General features: G+C 39.9%; 1 protein-coding gene and 1 pseudogene across 1 annotated transcript in view; both read right to left on the bottom strand.

Annotated features, from left to right (window-relative positions):
- Window positions 1–18,654, bottom strand: part of DNAH7 (dynein axonemal heavy chain 7) — a 341,498-nt gene that overhangs the window by 257,264 nt on the left and 65,580 nt on the right. The window contains exons 13-14 of the mRNA XM_033230791.1: window positions 1,968–2,240; window positions 1,094–1,221 (exon numbers count right to left, since the gene is read on the bottom strand). Coding sequence (XP_033086682.1) covers window positions 1,094–1,221; window positions 1,968–2,240 — 401 coding nt within the window. The remainder of the gene's footprint in view (window positions 1–1,093; window positions 1,222–1,967; window positions 2,241–18,654) is intronic.
- LOC117095208 lies at window positions 14,120–15,444 on the bottom strand (annotated as a pseudogene).

Below are 18,654 nucleotides of genomic sequence, written 5' to 3'. Positions count from 1 at the left end.
GCCATTTTCACACCTCACTGCCCTCTACATATTGTCTTCTTTTCCTGGAATTCTTTCACCCACACTGTACACCTGATGGACTCCCACTCATCCTTCAAAACAAAATTCACACGTCAGTTCCTCTTCGCAGCCTTCCCTGATTCTCCCCCTCCCCCAAACTCCATCTTGGGAGGAAATTAATTCTGTCCTCTCTGTTCTACCTTGTGGCTCATTACAGTATTTACTGCATGGTACTGTAATTTACTGGTTTGTATGTCTATTTCTCCATCTACATTGTGACTTCCTTCAGCAGTTTCATTCACATTTAGAGCCTTAGAGCCTAAGTGGCTAGTCTTGTGCCTAACACAAGATAGGTAAATAAAACTTCCTTCAGGCTTCTTATACAGCTTGAAAGAAATATTTTTAATATTTCTTTCTTATAAAAAAAAAGATCTATTTTTTTCTCTGATACCATAATCATAAAATATACCCTGATTATTTGGAGTTTTTCACGCATGTAACTGATGCCAGTTGAGAGAGTCCCAGAGCAACATTACACTTTTCTGCTTCTTGTCTTAAACAGGTATTCTGCTTTATACACTAGTATTCTGTGAGTTTACTTAACATGGGTCAGTTTTCCCAAAAATCCCTAGGTTAGTCAGTAAATGAATTTCCAGATCAAAGAAAAAGCTACTATGGCCCTCAAGAGTAATTATAGGAAGATGAAGTTTCAAATGTGATGGTCCCTTAGGACCCATAACAACTACTATGTAAATCTACTTTGAAACCCACTTTGCATATTGATTACACAAATATAGAACTCTGAAGTTAGATAATGTCCACTTCACTTGTGCAAAAGAAATACCAATACATTTTAATACCACCTTAACTCAGACAATTGGGAAGGCACATTTGTGGTGAAGAAACTACTACTAATAATAATCACATTACATCACAAAGTGACACTTAAAGCCAAGTAGAAATAAGTTTAGCATAATCATTCCTTTTGGATCATTTATGGCACTGCTCTAATCCATTATTTTAGTTGAGTGGCAGCTGATTCTATTAAACATCCCCTCCCAAAACATAAAAAAAATCAGTATCACATGAATACCTTGTATTTACTTCCTGATGATCTCTGAACATTTTAGCTAGAAGTTTCCCACAAATAATATCTGCTCGCTTCACCAAAGCTCTGATTAATTCCTCACAGTGCATTTCAAACATTCCTAAACGAATAGTCTGCAAAAGATTAAAAGTTTAATCACCATAAGACATAAAACAAACAGATTTTCACATTTTGCCATTCTCATAATTTTTATTTTTGTGTGATATGACAAGATTAAGATTTTTAAAAACATATAATTCAGGGAGGGTTTTCTGAATAATCCATTTGTATTATACAACTATCTTCTGGGTAAATATCCTTGAAAAGTTTATTATCTTGGAAACCAATTCAATCTCAGGAATTGAATTGCAATAACAATTTTGGTGAATTGAATTAGTATATTGCTAAATAAATAATGTAGGTTTCAAACGCTATAGTTGCTCTGTACAAAAAAATGCATGTTCATGGTAGAAAATTTAGAAAATGTAAAAAGGGACAAAAAAGAAAATTTTAAGTTACTGGTATTCTAAACAAAACCACATTTCAGTGTAATTACCGTATTTTCCACAGGATTTATAAACATTAAGGCAAACATCAAATAGGTTCTTGGAATTGTAGGGACAGGGCAAATTATATAAAATACCCGTCAGAGTTGTGGTAGCAGAGTCTCAGCTACATGAGCACAAGAACTGTATTTTGCCTAGCTTCTTATACCCAGGGCTTACCACAATGCTGGAGACACATCAGAAGCTCCATAAATATTTTTCCTGTTGATGGTAATGTTCTAATTCTTTCACTGTGTTTTAAAAATACACCCTAATAAAACTGGGGAAAAGATACCACAGAGAGATAACAGTTGTACAAAACTGGAGTTATTTACCTTTATGGATGTGTATTGTATTTCCTCTATTAGTTTCTGGTATCTGCGAATTTCATTTATTATTTTTTCATAACTATGATTTTCTGCAAGGAAGTTATCAACATCTTGCTCAGCTTTTCTGGTAATTAAAAAGTCATACTTGTCATAGAGTCTGAGGTGCTCGGTGGGTGCCACACTCTCTTTCATAATAACTTCCTTGATCTTTTCTTTGTGAGCATCTACAATTTCATTCAGAATTATGGGCTTCAAGGTTGTTGGTTTAGACTTACTTTCCTAAACAAGGGGGTAAAAATAATAGTATCTAAAATATCTTAAAGTAACTATATCATTTATCTTTGTACAAATGCCAATCTTACAATATTTCCTGTCTTTTTATTCACAAGGTTGTTTTAATTGTTTAATCTCTAATCTATAGAAAGAGATCAGACTAATTGCAGCAGTGTTTTAAAATTCAGGGTTCATACAATTTTTTGTTTTCTTTACGGCTACCTAGTTGTGTTTTGTTTTTCTGTATGGATGAAAGAACAGTCACTTGAAAATATATACAAAATAATATTTAGAATAAAAAAAGAAAATATACATTTTTAAGTTTTATTTTTAATTGACATCATTATACATATTTATGGAATACAGTGTGATGCTTTGACACATGTATACACTGCATATTGATCAAATCAACGTAATTCGTAAATCCATCACCTCAAACATTTCTCATTTCTTTGTAGTAAAAACATTCAAAATCCTCCCTTCTAGCTATTTTGAGATACATAATGCACTATTGTTAACTACAGTTACCCTAATGTGCAATAGAACACCAGAACTTATTCCTCCCATCTAACTGTAACTTTGTACCCAATTACCAACCTGTCCCCATCTCCCCCATTCCTTGCTACCCTTCCTAGCCTCTGGTAACCACTATTCTACTTTTTTATTTCTAAGAGATTAACTTTTTCAGATTCAACATATAAGTGAGATCATTCAGTTTTTGTCTTTCTGTGTGGCTTATTTCACTTAGCATAATGCCCTCCAGGGTCGTTCATATAACTGCAAATGACAGGACTTCCTTCTTTTTAATAGCTGAATAGTATTCCACTCTGTGTGTGTCTATATATATATCACATTTTCTTTATCCATTCATCCACTGATGGACACTTAAGTCAATTCCATATCTCGGTTATTATGAATAGAGTGCTGTAACAAACATGGGAGTGCAGATACCTCTTCAGCATACTGATTTCCTTTCCTTTAGCATATACACCCAACAGCAGGATTGCTGTATCATACGGTACAAAAATTTGTACTACCTGCAATTTTTTGAGGAACCTCCTCACTGTTTTCTATATTGGCTGCAGTAGTTTCCATTCCCACCAACAGTGTGTATGGGTTCCCTTTTCTCTACATCCTTGTCAACACATCATCCTTTGTCTTTTCAAAAATAGCTATTCTAACTAGAATGAGGTGACATCTCATTGTGGTTTCTATTTGTATTTATCTGATAATTTGAGATGTAGAACAGTTTTTAATATACCTGTTGGCCATCTATTTGTATATCTTCTTATGATAAATGTCTTAGGTTTTCCATCAATAAATAGGATTATTTGTGGTTTTGCTATTCAGTTTCTTTTATATACTGAATATTAACCTGTCAGACAATGATATAGTTTGAATATATGTCCCCACCAAATCTCATGTTGAATTGTAATCCCCAGTGTTGCAGGTGGGGCCTGGTGGGAGGTGTCTGGGTCATGGGGGTGGATTCCTCATGGTTTGGTTCTGCCTTTGCCATAGCAAACAAGTTCTCATGAGATCTGATCATTTAAAAGTGTGTGGTAACTCTCCACCCCAGTCTCTCTTGCTCCTGCTCCTGCCATGTGAGACACCTGTTCCCTCTTCACCTTTCATCATGTCTGTAAGCTTCCTGAGGCCTCCCCAGAAACAGATGCAAGCACTATGCTTACCGTACAGCTTGCAGCATAAGCCAATTAAACCTCTTTTCTTATAAATTATCCAGTCTCAGGTATCTCTTTATAGCAATGCAAGAATTACCTGTCACAGATGTACAGTTTGCAAATTTTTTATCCCATTATGTGTGCTCTTTATTCATTGCTTCCTTTGTGCAGAAGCTTTTTAGTTTGATGTAATCCCATTTGTCAATTTTTATTTTTGTTGCCTGTGTTTTTGAGGTCTTATCCAAAAAATCCCTGTCCAGATCAATGTTATAAAGCATTTCCCCTATATTTCCTTCTAGTAGTTTCATAGTTTTGGGTGGTACGTTTAGGTCTTCAACCCACTTTGAGGTGATTTTTATATATGGTGAGAGACAGGGGTCTAGTTTGATTTTTCTGTATGTGGATATCCAATTTTTCCAGCACCATTTATTGAAGAGACTATCACTTTCCCAATGTATGCTCTTGGTGCTTTTGACAAAAATCAGTTACTGGCTGGACATGGTGGCTCACACTTGTAATCCCAGCACTTTGGGAGGCCAAGGCAGGCAGATCACTTGAGCCCAGGAGTTCAAGACCAGTCTGAGCAACATGGTGAAACCCCATCTCCACAAATAACACAAAAAATTTGTGGTAGTGTAAATCTGTAGTCCCAGCTACTCCAAGGGTACTGAGGTGAGAGAATCACCTGAGCCCAGGAGATCAGGGCTGCAGCGAGCCATGACCATGCCACTCCACTCCAACCTGGGCAACAGAGTAAGACCCTGTCTTGAAAAAAAAAAGTTATTGTAGAAGTGTGGATTTATTTCTAGGTTATGCTGTTCCATTGGTCTATGTGTTTGTTTTTATGCCAGTACTATGATGTTTTGGTTACTACAGCTTTGTAGTGTATATGTGTGTGTGCGGATATATATATTTAAATATGTAAAATTATTTTATTGATACTTTACCATACATTTTTTCAAATTACACCCGTTTGAAGTGATCACAGCTAGGGAACAGGTCACCCTGTAACAAATCTATTGACGAAATTCATCATAAAAGCTTTTTCTTGGTTGTTTTGTACATTACATTACATACTTTCTTTTTTAAACTAGCATACAACACAAAGCTAAACTGGCTCATAGTTTGCCTACTCCGAATTTTGGGAGAAATATTTCCTTTCTACCAAATCATGTACCCTGTAGGAAAATAAATTCCTACATGCTGACAATTGCCACCCAACTTTCTCTGCAAGGAACCTTCCTTCAAATCCCTCCGTCTCATACACATGAGTTGTCATGCACACAGTGAATTCTATTTTCTTTTTCCTGAAAGCTTAAGCTGTAACTACTGCAATTTTATTTACAGATCTACACACAAACAAAAGTGAAAACAAGAACCACAACAAAAACAAAACAAAACAAAATAACAAAAAAAATTACAAACCAGCTAGAAAATATTCTGGCAGTGTTTACAAATTAGTTGCTACTTTTGTACAAAATTGCTAAATAATAAAAATGTGAGAAAACTACATATCAACTTCAATAAAACAATTGCTATGCACAACCCTGTACATATAAACACACACCTAACACTGCCACGCTAATGTGTTGCCCTTTATACATTTTATTTTCTAAGGTTTATGCAGTCATAATTTGCACACTTGTCACTTTCAGCCACATAACATGTGAGCTTTAATAGCAGCGACCGATGGTACCAGGAAACCTGCATACTTAGAACTTCAAGTAATGCCAAACTGTGGCACTTACTAACTCACTTTGTGTGATCAGATACTAAGTCAAAAAGAAAATGACTAATGCAAGAATACAGTATGAACATCTAATTAATGTACACCAGTTAAGCCCAGCAACTGGAAACATCTTATACATGAAGAAACTTTTAAGATTTACTAGGATTCCTTTAGTTTTTAAAACAATAAATATGGCATTACCTTCCAAAAATTTCAACAAAACACACAATAACCTAGCCAGGTGAGTTCGGTCTTTAGACGGAAAAAATCAGCTTTCTGCAGCTGGTAAAGATAATTACACAAAGCTGAAAGTAGAGGCAGCTAACCAGATGACATAGACATGGGAAATGGGGGAAAAGCTTGACATGAATGGTTTCCCATACAGGAAAAAAACCACAGTGCATTTCCGGTAGACGACACAAAGCTCCCTCTCCCTCCTCCACCCCAATGCTTCCTCTCAGACCATACCGATGTTTTGTACCAAGTCCAGTGTGTGTGAAGGGAGGAGACCACAGATAGAGGCTGAAGAAGAAAAAGGCAGATAGTCTTCACCTTTGTTTTTTTCCCAAACATACACCCATGCATACCCACACAAAGAGTTTAAAGCACTAGTGTCATATGTCTTGACCCCAAAACCACTTTGCATATTGTAGAAATCTACCTGGAGTAAACTGGCTGGGACTTTTGTGTTTGGTTTGTTTTTATTTCCTAAGGGATATTTTCAATTCAATTAAACACGTATGAGTCGAGTGCCTACTGTGTGCCTGCCACTGAGTCAGGCACATAGCATTTCAATTTAACTGTTCATTTTGAGGTTTTGTTCTTTATCTGACTCCCTTATCCCCACAGTCCTTAGTATCCAAAAAACGGATTGACGATACTATGCTGTGTTATCAGTGGGAGATGGCCATTGCCTCCTGCCAATGGGAAAGCTATTCTTCAACATAACTGGTAGGATTTGCAGCTGACACAAACCCTCCAACATGGGACACCATTCCTGAAGAGTAAAGCGGGAAATGCCCTGGCATTCTTTTGCTCCGTTTTCTACATCCTAGCTTTCCTTGGTCCAACTCATTCCTTCATAGAGGAAGGGGAACACGGTCTAGCCAGAATGATTACAGTCCCTGACACAGTGGGAGCCCCCTGTTCCTGCCAGCTTAAGAAAATGCCACTCACACAATAGGGATGTCTTTCTCCCTCGAGACCTCTCCAGCTGACCCCATCCTGAGAAGTGCTCTCTAAGTGCAGCATTAAGAGAGTCCTTTCCCAGTAATAGGGGTGTGGGAAGCCCAAGGATTAAGGGATCCATGCCTGCTGCTCCTTGGGAGTGTTACATCATGTGACATGGTTCTCCTTTCCAACGGGTCACTCATGTCAGCAAGCCCCAGGACTGACTTGCTCCAAGCTGGGAGTGGAAGTAAGATGGGACAATGCTTCTTGCAGAGCCTGATAAACCTTAGATCACACAGGTTTAGATGTTCTAATCAGTAGAGGTTCTGTCCCTCTGCTTATGTAATGTGAATTTGTAAAATTTCCTTCAAAGTAAGCAATTAAATTGATATGGTGATGAATACCATAGGAATACATAAACGACAGCTAAAAAATAAAAAGTCTAAAACAATCCACAAAGAACTAAGTAGGCATTTGCTACAAATCAACTGGAAAGTCACAAATATGCTAGGGATAGGGGAGTGGGCATAGTTTTTGGAGACAGAAAAATCCACAACAGGTTAGAGTGGCAGAACTATATGAGTCTTCTGTAACTGCAACAAGTATATTTGAAAACAGATTCTTCATCCTAAAGGCTATGGAGGTTTTCAGGGTTTTGAGGAAGTTTTATGTCCCCTACTACTGGGACACAGAGTCCAGAGCTTAAATTGAATTTAAATATTCCTAAGAAGAGCAGAAGTCCATTTCATACTTTTGCATGACTTCACGTTTGCATTTGGTGCAGTTCTATTCCATATTAGCATACCCCAAAGGCATACATTCTGTGGAAAAGGGACAGCTTGAAATGCTATTAAGGAAGATCTTTGTTTATCAGTGGGCCAGGTGGCCAGACCCCATTCTACAGCCCATCTGTCAGGCACAGCAAGCAAATCCACGAAGAAGGAAGGGAGGAAGAAAAAGTTAGTGCGAGAAACAACTGATTGCACATTTTTTCACTTGCTTACTTATCCAGGAGATCATGGAGCCTGGAGCAAAGCAGGGTTTTCCCAAAGGAACCTGCAACTGTGCATTTAGACAAGTTATTTTTTTTTTATTTTTATTTTTTATTATACTTTAAGTTCTAGGGTACATGTGCATACGTTTATATCATGTATAACTCCCCAATGCAATCCCTCCCTCCTCCCCCCTCCCCATGATAGGCCCCAGTGTGTGATGTCCCCTTCCCGAGTCCAAGTGATCTCATTGTTCAGTTCCCACCTATGAGTGAGAACATGCGGTGTTTGGTTTCTCTTCTTGTGATAGTTTGCTAAGAATGATGGTTCCAGCTGCATCCATGTCCCTACAAAGGACGCAAACTCATCCTTTTTGATGGCTGCATAGTATTCCATGGTGTATATGTGCCACATTTTCTTAATCCAGTCTGTCACAGATGGACATTTGGGTTGATTCCAAGTCTTTGCTATTGTGAATAGTGCCGCAATAAACATACGTGTGCATGTGTCTTTGTAGTAGAGTAATTTATAATCCTTTGGTATATACCCAGTAGTGGGATGGCTGGGTCATATGGTACATCTAGTTCTAGATCCTTGAGGAATCGCCATACTGTTTTCCATAATGGTTGAACTAGTTTACAATCCCACCAATAGTGTAAAAGTGTTCCTATTTCTCCACATCCTCTCCAACATCTATTGTTTCCTGACTTCTTAATGATTGCCATTCTAACTGGTGTGAGATGGTATCTCATTGTGGTTTTGATTTGCATTTCTCTGATGGCCAGTGATGATGAGCATTTTTTCATGTGTCTGTTGGCTGTATGCATGTCTTCTTTTGAGAAATGTCTGTTCATATCCTTTGCCCACTTTTTGATGGGGTTGTTTTTTTTCTTGTATATTTGTTTGAGTTCTTTGTAGATTCTGGATATTAGCCCTTTGTCAGATGAGTAGGTTGCAAAAATTTTCTCACATTCTGTACATTGCCTGTTCACTCTGATGGTAGTTTCTTTTGCTGTGCAAAAGCTCTTTAGTTTAATTAGATCCCATTTGTCAATTTTGGCTTTTGATGCCGTTGCTTTTGGTGTTTTAGACATGAAGTCCTTGCCCATGCCTATGTCCTGAATGGTACTACCTAGATTTTCTTCTACGGTTTTTATGGTATTAGGTCTAACATTTAAGTCTCTAATCCATCTTGAATTAATTTTCGTATAAGGGGTAAGGAAAGGATCCAGTTTCAGCTTTCTACTTATGGCTAGCCAATTTTCCCAGCACCATTTATTAAATAGGGAATCCTTTCCCCATTTCTTGTTTCTCTCAGGTTTGTCAAAGATCAGATGGCTGTAGATGTGTGGTATTACTTCTGAGGACTCTGTTCTGTTCCATTGGTCTATTTCTCTGTTGTGGTACCAGTACCACGCTGTTTTGGTTACTGTAGCCTTGTAGTATAGTTTGAAGTCAGGTAGCGTGACGCCTCCAGCTTTGTCCTTTTGACCTAGGATTGTCTTGGCAATGCGGGCTCTTTTTTGGTTCCATATGAACTTTAAAGCAGTTTTTTTTCCAATTCTGTGAAGAAGTCATTGGTAGCTTGATGGGGATGGCATTGAATCTATAAATAACCTTGGGCAGTATGGCCATTTTCACGATATTGATTCTTCCTATCCATGAGCATGGTATGTTCTTCCATTTGTTTGTGTCCTCTTTTATTTCACTGAGCAGTGGTTTGTAGTTCTCCTTGAAGAGGTCCTTCACATCCCTTGTAAGCTGGATTCCTAGGTATTTTATTCTCTTTGAAGCAATTGTGAATGGAAGTTCATTCCTGATTTGGCTCTCTGCTTGTCTGTTACTGGTGTATAAGAATGCTTGTGATTTTTGCACATTAATTTTGTATCCTGAGACTTTGCTGAAGTTGCTTATCAGCTTAAGGAGATTTTGGGCTGAGACAATGGGGTTTTCTAAATATACAATCATGTCATCTGCAAACAGGGACAACTTGACTTCTTCTTTTCCTAACTGGATACCCTTGATTTCTTTCTCTTGCCTGATTGCCCTAGCCAGAACTTCCAACACTATGTTGAATAGGAGTGGTGAGAGAGGCATCCCTGTCTTGTGCCAGTTTTCAAAGGGAATTTTTCCAGTTTTTGCCCATTCAGTATGATATTAGCTGTGGGTTTGTCGTAAATAGCTCTTATTATTTTGAGGTACGTTCCATCAATACCGAATCTATTGAGCGCTTTTAGCATAAAGGGCTGTTGAATTTTGTCAAAAGCCTTTTCTGCATCTATTGAGATAATCATGTGGTTCTTGTCTTTGGTTCTGTTTATATGCTGGATTACGTTTATTGATTTGCGAATGTTGAACCAGCCTTGCATCCCAGGGATGAAGCCCACTTGATCATGGTGGATAAGCTTTTTGATGTGCTGCTGAATCCGGTTTGCCAGTATTTTATTGAGAATTTTTGCATCGATGTTCATCAGCGATATTGGTCTAAAATTCTCTTTTTTTGTTGTGTCTCTGCCAGGCTTTGGTATCAGGATGATGTTGGCCTCATAAAATGAGTTAGGGAGGATTCCCTCTTTTTCTATTGATTGGAATAGTTTCAGAAGGAATGGTACCAGTTCCTCCTTGTACCTCTGGTAGAATTCAGCTGTGAATCCATCTGGTCCTGGACTTTTTTTCGTGCGTAGGCTATTAATTGTTGCCTCAATTTCAGAGCCTGCTATTGGTCTGTTCAGGGATTCAACTTCTTCCTGTTTCAGTCTTGGGAGAGTGTAAGTGTCCAGAAATTATCCATTTCTTCTAGATTTTCTAGTTGATTTGCGTAGAGGCATTTATAGTATTCTCTGATGGTTGTTTGTATTTCTGTGGGGTCGGTGGTGATATCCCCTTTATCATTTTTTATTGCGTCTATTTGATTCCTCTCTCTTTTCTTCTTTATTAGTCTTGCTAGCGGTCTGTCAATTTTGTTGATCTTTTCAAAAAACCAACTCCTGGATTCATTGATTTTTTGGAGGGTTTTTTGTGACTCTATCTCCTTCAGTTCTGCTCTGATCTTAGTTATTTCTTGCCTTCTGCTAGCTTTTGAATGTGTTTGCTCTTGCCTCTCTAGTTCTTTTAATTGTGATGTTAAAGTGTCAATTTTAGATCTTTCCTGCTTTCTCTTGTGGGCATTTAGTGCTATAAATTTCCCTCTACACACTGCTTTAAATGTGTCCCAGAGATTCTGGTATGTTGTATCTTTGTTCTCATTGGTTTCAAAGAACATCTTTATTTCTGCTTTCATTTCGTTATGTACCCAGTAGTCATTCAGGAGCAGGTTGTCAGTTTCCATGTAGTTGAGCGGTTTTGATTGAGTTTCTTAGTCCTGAGTTCTAGTTTGATTGCACTGTGGTCTGAGAGACAGTTTGTTATAATTTCTGTTCTTGTACATTGCTGAGGAGTGCTTTACTTCCAATTATGTGGTCAATTTTGGAATAAGTGCGATGTGGTGCTGAGAAGAATGTATATTCTGTTGATTTGGGGTGGAGAGTTCTATAGATGTCTATTAGGTCCGCTTGGTGCAGAGACGAGTTCAATTCCTGGATATCCTTGTTAACTTTCTGTCTCGTTGATCTGTCTAATGTTGACAGTGGAGTGTTGAAATCTCCCATTATTATTGTATGGGAGTCTAAGTCTCTTTGTAGGTCTCTAAGGACTTGCTTTATGAATCTGGGTGCTCCTGTATTGGGTGCATAAATATTTAGGAGAGTTAGCTCTTCCTGTTGAATTGATCCCTTTACCATTATGTAATGGCCTTCTTTGTCTCTTTTGATCTTTGATGGTTTAAAGTCTGTTTTATCAGAGACTAGGATTGCAACCCCTGCTTTTTTTTGTTCTCCATTTGCTTGGTAGATCTTCCTCCATCCCTTTATTTTGAGCCTATGTATGTCTCTGCATGTGAGATGGGTCTTGACTCTTTATCCAGTTTGCCAGTCTGTGTCTTTTAATTGGAGCATTTAGTCCATTTACATTTAAGGTTAATATTGTTATGTGTGAACTTGATCCTGTCATTATGATATTAACTGGTTATTTTGCTCATTAGTTGATGCAGTTTCTTCCTAGCCTCGATGGTCTTTACATTTTGGCATGTTTTTGCAATGGCTGGTACCAGTTGTTCCTTTCCATGTTTAGGGCTTCCTTCAGGGTCTCTTGTAAGGCAGGCCTGGTGGTGACAAAATCTCTAAGCATTTGCTTATCTGTAAAGGATTTTATTTCTCCTTCACTTATGAAACTTAGTTTGGCTGGATATGAAATTCTGGGTTGAAAATTCTTTTCTTTAAGAACGTTGAATATTGGCCCCCACTCTCTTCTGGCTTGTAGAGTTTCTGCCGAGAGATCTGCTGTTAGTCTGATGGGCTTCCCTTTGTGGGTAACCCGACCTTTCTCTCTGGCTGCCCTTAAGATTTTTCCTTCATTTCAACTTTGGTGAATCTGGCAATTATGTTCTTGGAGTTGCTCTTCTGGAGGAGTATCTTTGTGGCGTTCTCTGTATTTCCTGAATTTGAATGTTGGCCTGCCCTACTAGGTTGGGGAAGTTCTCCTGGATGATATCCTGAAGAGTGTTTTCCAACTTGGTTCCATTTTCCCCCTCACTTTCAGGCACCCCAATCAGATGTAGATTTGGTCTTTTTACATAATCCCATACTTCTTGCAGGCTTTGTTCATTTCTTTTTCTTCTTTTTTCTTTTGGTTTCTCTTCTCGCTTCATTTCATTCATTTGATCCTCAATCGCTGATACTCTTTCTTCCAGTTGATCGAGTCGGTTACTGAAGCTTGTGCATTTGTCACGTATTTCTCGTGTCATGGTTTTCATCTCTGTCATTTCCTTTATGATCTTCTCTGCATTAATTAGTCTAGCTGTCAATTCTTCCACTCTTTTTTCAAGATTTTTAGTTTCTTTGCGCTGGGTACGTAATTCCTCCTTTAGCTCTGAGAAGTTTGATGGGCTGAAGCCTTCTTCTCTCATCTCGTCAAAGTCATTCTCTGACCAGCTTTGATCCGTTGCTGGCGATGGGCTGCGTTCCTTTGCAGGGGGAGATGCGCTCTTATTTTTTGAATTTCCAGCTTTCCTGCCCTGCTTCTTCCCCATCTTTGTGATTTTATCTGTCTCTGGTCTTTGATGACGGTGATGTACTGATGGGGTTTTGGTGTAGGTGTCCTTCCTGTTTGATAGTTTTCCGTCTGACAGTCAGAAGGACTGTCTGTTGGTCTGTTGGAGATTGCTTGAGGTCCACTCCAGACCCTGTTTGCCTGGGTATCAGCAGCAGAGGTTGCCGAAGATAGAATATTGCTGAACAGCGAGTGTACCTGTCTGATTCTTCCTTTGGAAGTTTCCTCTCAGGGATGACTCCACCCTGTGAGGTGTGGGGTGTCTGACTGCCCCTAGTGGGGGATGTCTCCCAGCTAGGCTACTCAGGGGTCAGGGACCCACCTGAGCAGGCAGTCTGTCCGTTCTCGGATCTCAACCTCCGCGTTGGGAGATCCACGGCTCTCCCCAAAGCTGTCAGACAGAGTCGTTCACCTCTGCACCGGCCCCCGCTGCTTTCCCTATTGGACCTCAGCTGTGGGCTGTCCCCAGAGGTGGAGTCTACAGAGACAGGCAGGTTTCCTTGAGCTGCTGTGAGCTCCACCCAGCTGGAGCTTCCCAGCGGCTTTGTTTACCTACTTAAGCCTCAGCAATGGCGGGCGCCCCCCCCCAGCCTCGCTGCTACCTTGCGGATAGATCCCCGCAGACTGCTGTGTTAGCAGTGAGGGAGGCTCCGTGGGCGTGGGACCCTCCCTGCCAGGTGTGGGATATATTCTCCTGGTGTGCCTGTTTCCTTAAAGCGCAGTATTGGGGTGGGAGTTACCCGATTTTCCAGGTGTTATGTGTCTCAGTTCCCCGGCTAGGAAAACGGATTTCCTTCCCCCTTGCGCTTCCAGGTGAGGCGATGCCTCGCCCTGCTTCAGCTCACGCTGGTCAGGCTGCAGCAGCTGACCAGCACCGATTGTCCGGCACTCCCTAGAGAGATGACCCCAGTACCTCAGTTGAAAATGCAGAAATCACCGGTCTTCTGTGTCACTCGCACTGGGAGTTGGAGACTGGAGCTGTTCCTATTCGGCCATCTCAAGTTATTTTTTTAAATTCATTAAAATGTCAGCTTTCTTCAGAAGTCTGTAGTTTACTTCATGATAATTTCTTGGAGGAAGAGGGTAGGAAGGGACCACATTGCATGACAGATGTTCTGGTCCCATGATAAAAAAGTATTGATTTGTAAGAAGGCACATGAAGCACAATCAACCATCCTTGAAGTCTTCCACCAGTGGAAGCTTTTCCAAATCATCAGCATCAAAGAGATCACTGATGCCTTCCTCCTCCCCAAGGCTCAGGAGACAGTCCTCTTGCAGCAGGGGAGGCAGTAAAGTTCACAAATGGTCCTTCTAGGTTAGAAGGAATTTGGTTCACAGTCTGCTGTAAAACGTTGGCTGGGGAGGCCAAGGGAGAAAGGTTTGCTATAGAAATTGACCAATTCCTATGTCCTCAGTTGGCTGAATCCAAGTCTTTGGAATTGGGTTTAGAGATATTCCCATTGTGGTCTTGGTTGTTTGTTTTCACTGGATTGTGTGTTTCCATCTCTTCTGGACAAGAGTAAACCTCAATGGGTCCTTGGGTACTTACCAAACATATTTGTAGGCTCTCTATTGAGTCAAGGGCTTCAAGTCTTGTTTCTGGAGGGGCTTTCACAACTTGTAACGGTTTGGTCTTTAAGGCCACTAAGTTTTCAAATATCTTGATACATAACATAAACTAACCTTTGATTATCTGAATCTGTGGTTAATAGTTTGAGGTCCAGGGTGCAGCTCTGGATCAGTTCATCTAATTTTTTCTCTTCCTGACTCAGCTTGGTTGCTTCTTTTGACAGGCCTTGACACTGGACCAGCATGCCCTCATCCTCAGACAGACTGCAGCCTACTGCATGTTTTCTTCTTTTCTTTTTTTTTTTGTTTTTTTTGTTTTTAAGACAGAGTCTTGCTCTGTTGCCAAGCTGGAGTGCAGTGGCGTGATCTTGGCTCACTACAACCTCCACTTCCCGAGTTCAAGTGATTCTCCTGCCTCAACCTCCAGAGCAGCTGGGACTACAGGCACACGCCACCATGCCCAGCTAATTTTTGTCTTTTCAGCAGAGACAGGGTTTCACCATGTTGGCCAGGATGGTCTCGGTCTCTTGACTTTGTGATCTGCCCACCTCAGCCTCCCAAAGTGCTGGGATTACAGGCATGAGCCACCACACCTGTTTTTAGACTTCTTAATGAAGGAGATGCTTTGAATGTTGGTGATACCGTAAGTCCTTCTCTTTTGAACTTTTAGCACTTTTTCTGCCTTGTTCAAATCCAAGACTCCATGGAGAGACTGGCTCAGGAGCTGAATGAACTTCTTGTTGAGCAGACCAAGGGATGTATCATATGGCGTTTTTCTGAGGGAGATTTTTGGAGTTTTAGGACTATCTGGACTTCATAGAGCAGCTCTTCTTTTGCCTTCAGGGGTTTTGAAACCATCTAATAGGTACTGTGAACACCTTCCCTAGCTCTAGGTTTCACTTTGCCTGCTGCTGTAAAGGCATTTCCGAAACCAGCCTGGCTCAGCAGGGGGAGATGGGAGGTCAGGTAGAGAGGGGACCTGGAGGGCCAAACAGATCAGTGGTGTGGGGGTGAAGGCGGTCACCAATGGGGAAAGTAGGGAGAAAAGAGGAAGGGTGGTGGTGCTGGGCAGATGTGAGGGCGCTGGGACTGTCCCAGGCCAGGGAGCTGGTGTGCAGGAGGAAGTGTTTCCCTAACTCTCCAGGATCCCTTCTGCCTCCTGCTTGTAGTCTGTTTTGAAGTAAGGTAGTATGATGCCTCCAACTTTGTTCTTTTTGCTCAAGATTGCTTTGGCATTCAGGGTCTTTTGTGATTTCATATGAATTTTAAGATTTTTTTTTCTACTTCTAGGCAGAATGTCATTGGTATTTTGATAGAGATCGCATTAAATCTGGAGATCACTTTGGGTAGTATGGACATTTTTACATAGTTATTTCCATTTATGAACACAGAAAAAGCCACACTTTGTACAATCGTATATGCTAGCTTTATAAGGCAGTGCTTGCATTGTTCATTGTTGACAGAAATACACTAGAGTTCAATGTCATATCATCATAATCTTTAAACAATACTTTTTCACATTGAGAGGAAATCTATCTGGATCAAAGAAAGTTTACTTATTCACTGACCTTTGATCTTTGATTCTGTGAACAGCAACTACAGCAGATGAAAATCCTTAGCTGCAAAATGTGCATTCTGCTCTCAGGATTATAATAATTGTAGACAAGGATGGACCAAACAATAATTTTAAATAAGCAAACAAATCTTAGCAGTTTATCTCCTTTTCTTTCCATTTTAGAGGACAAGTAAATATGCCCACATGGTTTATTATCTGAACCAACCTAATCTTTTTTTTTTTTTTTTGAGACAGGGTCTCACTCTTTCGCCCAGGCTGGAGTGCAGCGGCACTATCTCAGCACTATCTCAGCTCACTGCAACCTCTGCCTCCTGGGTTCAAGCAATTCTCCTGCCTCAGCCTCCCGAGTAGCTGGAATTACAGGTGCCCACCACCACGCCCGGCTGATTTTTGTAGTTTTAGTACAGACGGGGTTTCACCATGTTGGCCAGGCTGATCTCAAACTCCTGACCTTAGGTGATCCATCCACCTCGCCCTCCCAAAGTACTGGGATTACAGGCGTGACCCACCATGCTCGTCCTCAACTTACTTTTAAATATACATATGCTCTACCTGTTGTCCAGATTTTATTTACATTGTAACAAAACAAAATCATGTCTGCCGTGGACATTCTACAACATTCAAATTGATAGCATCAAAGGCTTCTTTAGGTAACTGGGTAATTTTCTCAGTTATCCAGGGGGCACTTGCCTACTATTCCCCCAGTGGGCCCTTCAGGAAATCATCTTGCTTAGAACTAGATACTTCATGATAACATCACTGAATCCCACCACCGTTTCACCCCTGGGCTCGTTAGATACTTGGTATCATCTTTTTGGAAAACAGAAATTTTTAAGATAAAGCAATCTATATAATGTACTGTGTGCAATGTAAAATTACTTGATCTCATGTGAAGATAACTAATATTCACTATAGGCTGTTTCTTAAATTTATTAATAGCCTACCTAATTTGTAAAGCCTATTGGCCTACCTTTCTAAACAGAATTGGATACTAGGACTTCAAAACTATTTTAGAAAGTATAATTTTGGGGCCAGGCATGGTGGCTCATGCCTGTAATCCCAGCACTTTTGGAGGCCGAGGCGGGCAGACCACGAGGTCAAGAGATCCAGACCCATCCTGGCCAACATGGTGAAACTCTGTTTCTACTAAAAATACAAAAATTAGCTGGGCATGGTGGTGGGTGCCTGTCATCCCAGTTACTTGCAGGGAGGCTGAGGTAGGACAATCGCTTGAACCTGGGAGGCAGAGCTTTGCAATGAGCTGAGATCATGCCACTGCACTCCAGCCTGGGCGACAGAGCAAGACGGGGTCATTCATTTTGATATGAATCTAATCATCTCCTATTAACAGTCATGAGAAATGATATTTTGTATGAGACACCACCAGATGTTCTAAAGCATATCAAATTAGATCCGGAGATAGTGATATGCTTGGACTCATGGTGCATTAACTCATTGCAGGTTTACCTTCCATAAAAAAAAAAAAAAGTGTATTTTAGTTCACTTTCAATATCTACCAAAGGTTATGATAAGAAACAGCTACATGAATTCCATTTCTGCAATTGTTGTCAAAGATCACTGAGACTATGTTCAATTATCCTACTCATGATACCCTACATCTCACTTGTAGGGCATCATCTAGGCCTGTTTTACTAGTACTGATTTCTAAGTACTGACTCCATCATTATGAATCTGTATCTCTGGGGCAAGGGACAATGGTGAGTGGTGATGGTGATTCCTGGAATTTGGATCACTAGTATACCAAACCTCAATGACATGCAATTTACCCATGTAACAAACTTACACAAGTACCTCTGAACCTAAAATAAAAGTTGAAAAATAAAATGTGTTACCAGATGATGGTGATCCACAGGGTTTCAGGACCATTACCCATGAATGATGACAACTGTAGGCTTTATCTCTCAAAATTTGATACCATGAAAAACAACTCTCTTTCTGAAAAGTTTCAATTAACTGTTCTAATCATAATTAAAATTTGTCATACTTTCCTTTAGAAACCAGGAAGCTTGGGGCCAAACTATAAAATCATAGCAACTGCATTCATTTTGATAATTATAAAAGTTACTTTTCTTCACTTGACCTTTGTCTACTAATTCTTTTCTTGTTAACTTGTTAAATTTGTCTTGTTTCATAAGTTACTTCAAATCATTCTTGAAAAAGGGTACAAACAGAACAGAAAAGAATGCAATAGATGAACTAGAATTACACAAAAGACAAAGTAAGCAGTATGTTTCTCGAGAGACTTCTATTTATGGTAATATGAGGAATAGATATCCAGAAAACAACTACTCAATTCAAAACAGATAAATATGCCAGGAGAATAAAGCTGAGTTTATCTTTTATAATGTATAGCTAAGGAAATAACAACAAAAAAAATAAAGTCTAAGCGACCAAAATAAGAGAAAGCATGAGTTGAGAGGTCATTATGTGCAGAAGTGAGCAGCTGCCCTGGGGACTCTACTGATTCTTGGTGTTCCAAGCTTTGCTTTAATGAGTTTCTGGCAAGGTGGATACATGGGAGGGGCTGCCAGGAAAC

This window comes from Trachypithecus francoisi, unplaced genomic scaffold (genome assembly GCF_009764315.1).
Source record: "Trachypithecus francoisi isolate TF-2019V2 unplaced genomic scaffold, Tfra_2.0 Lachesis_group13, whole genome shotgun sequence".
Lineage (NCBI taxonomy): Eukaryota > Metazoa > Chordata > Mammalia > Primates > Cercopithecidae > Trachypithecus > Trachypithecus francoisi.
This window is presented reverse-complemented; position numbering and strand designations above follow the sequence as displayed.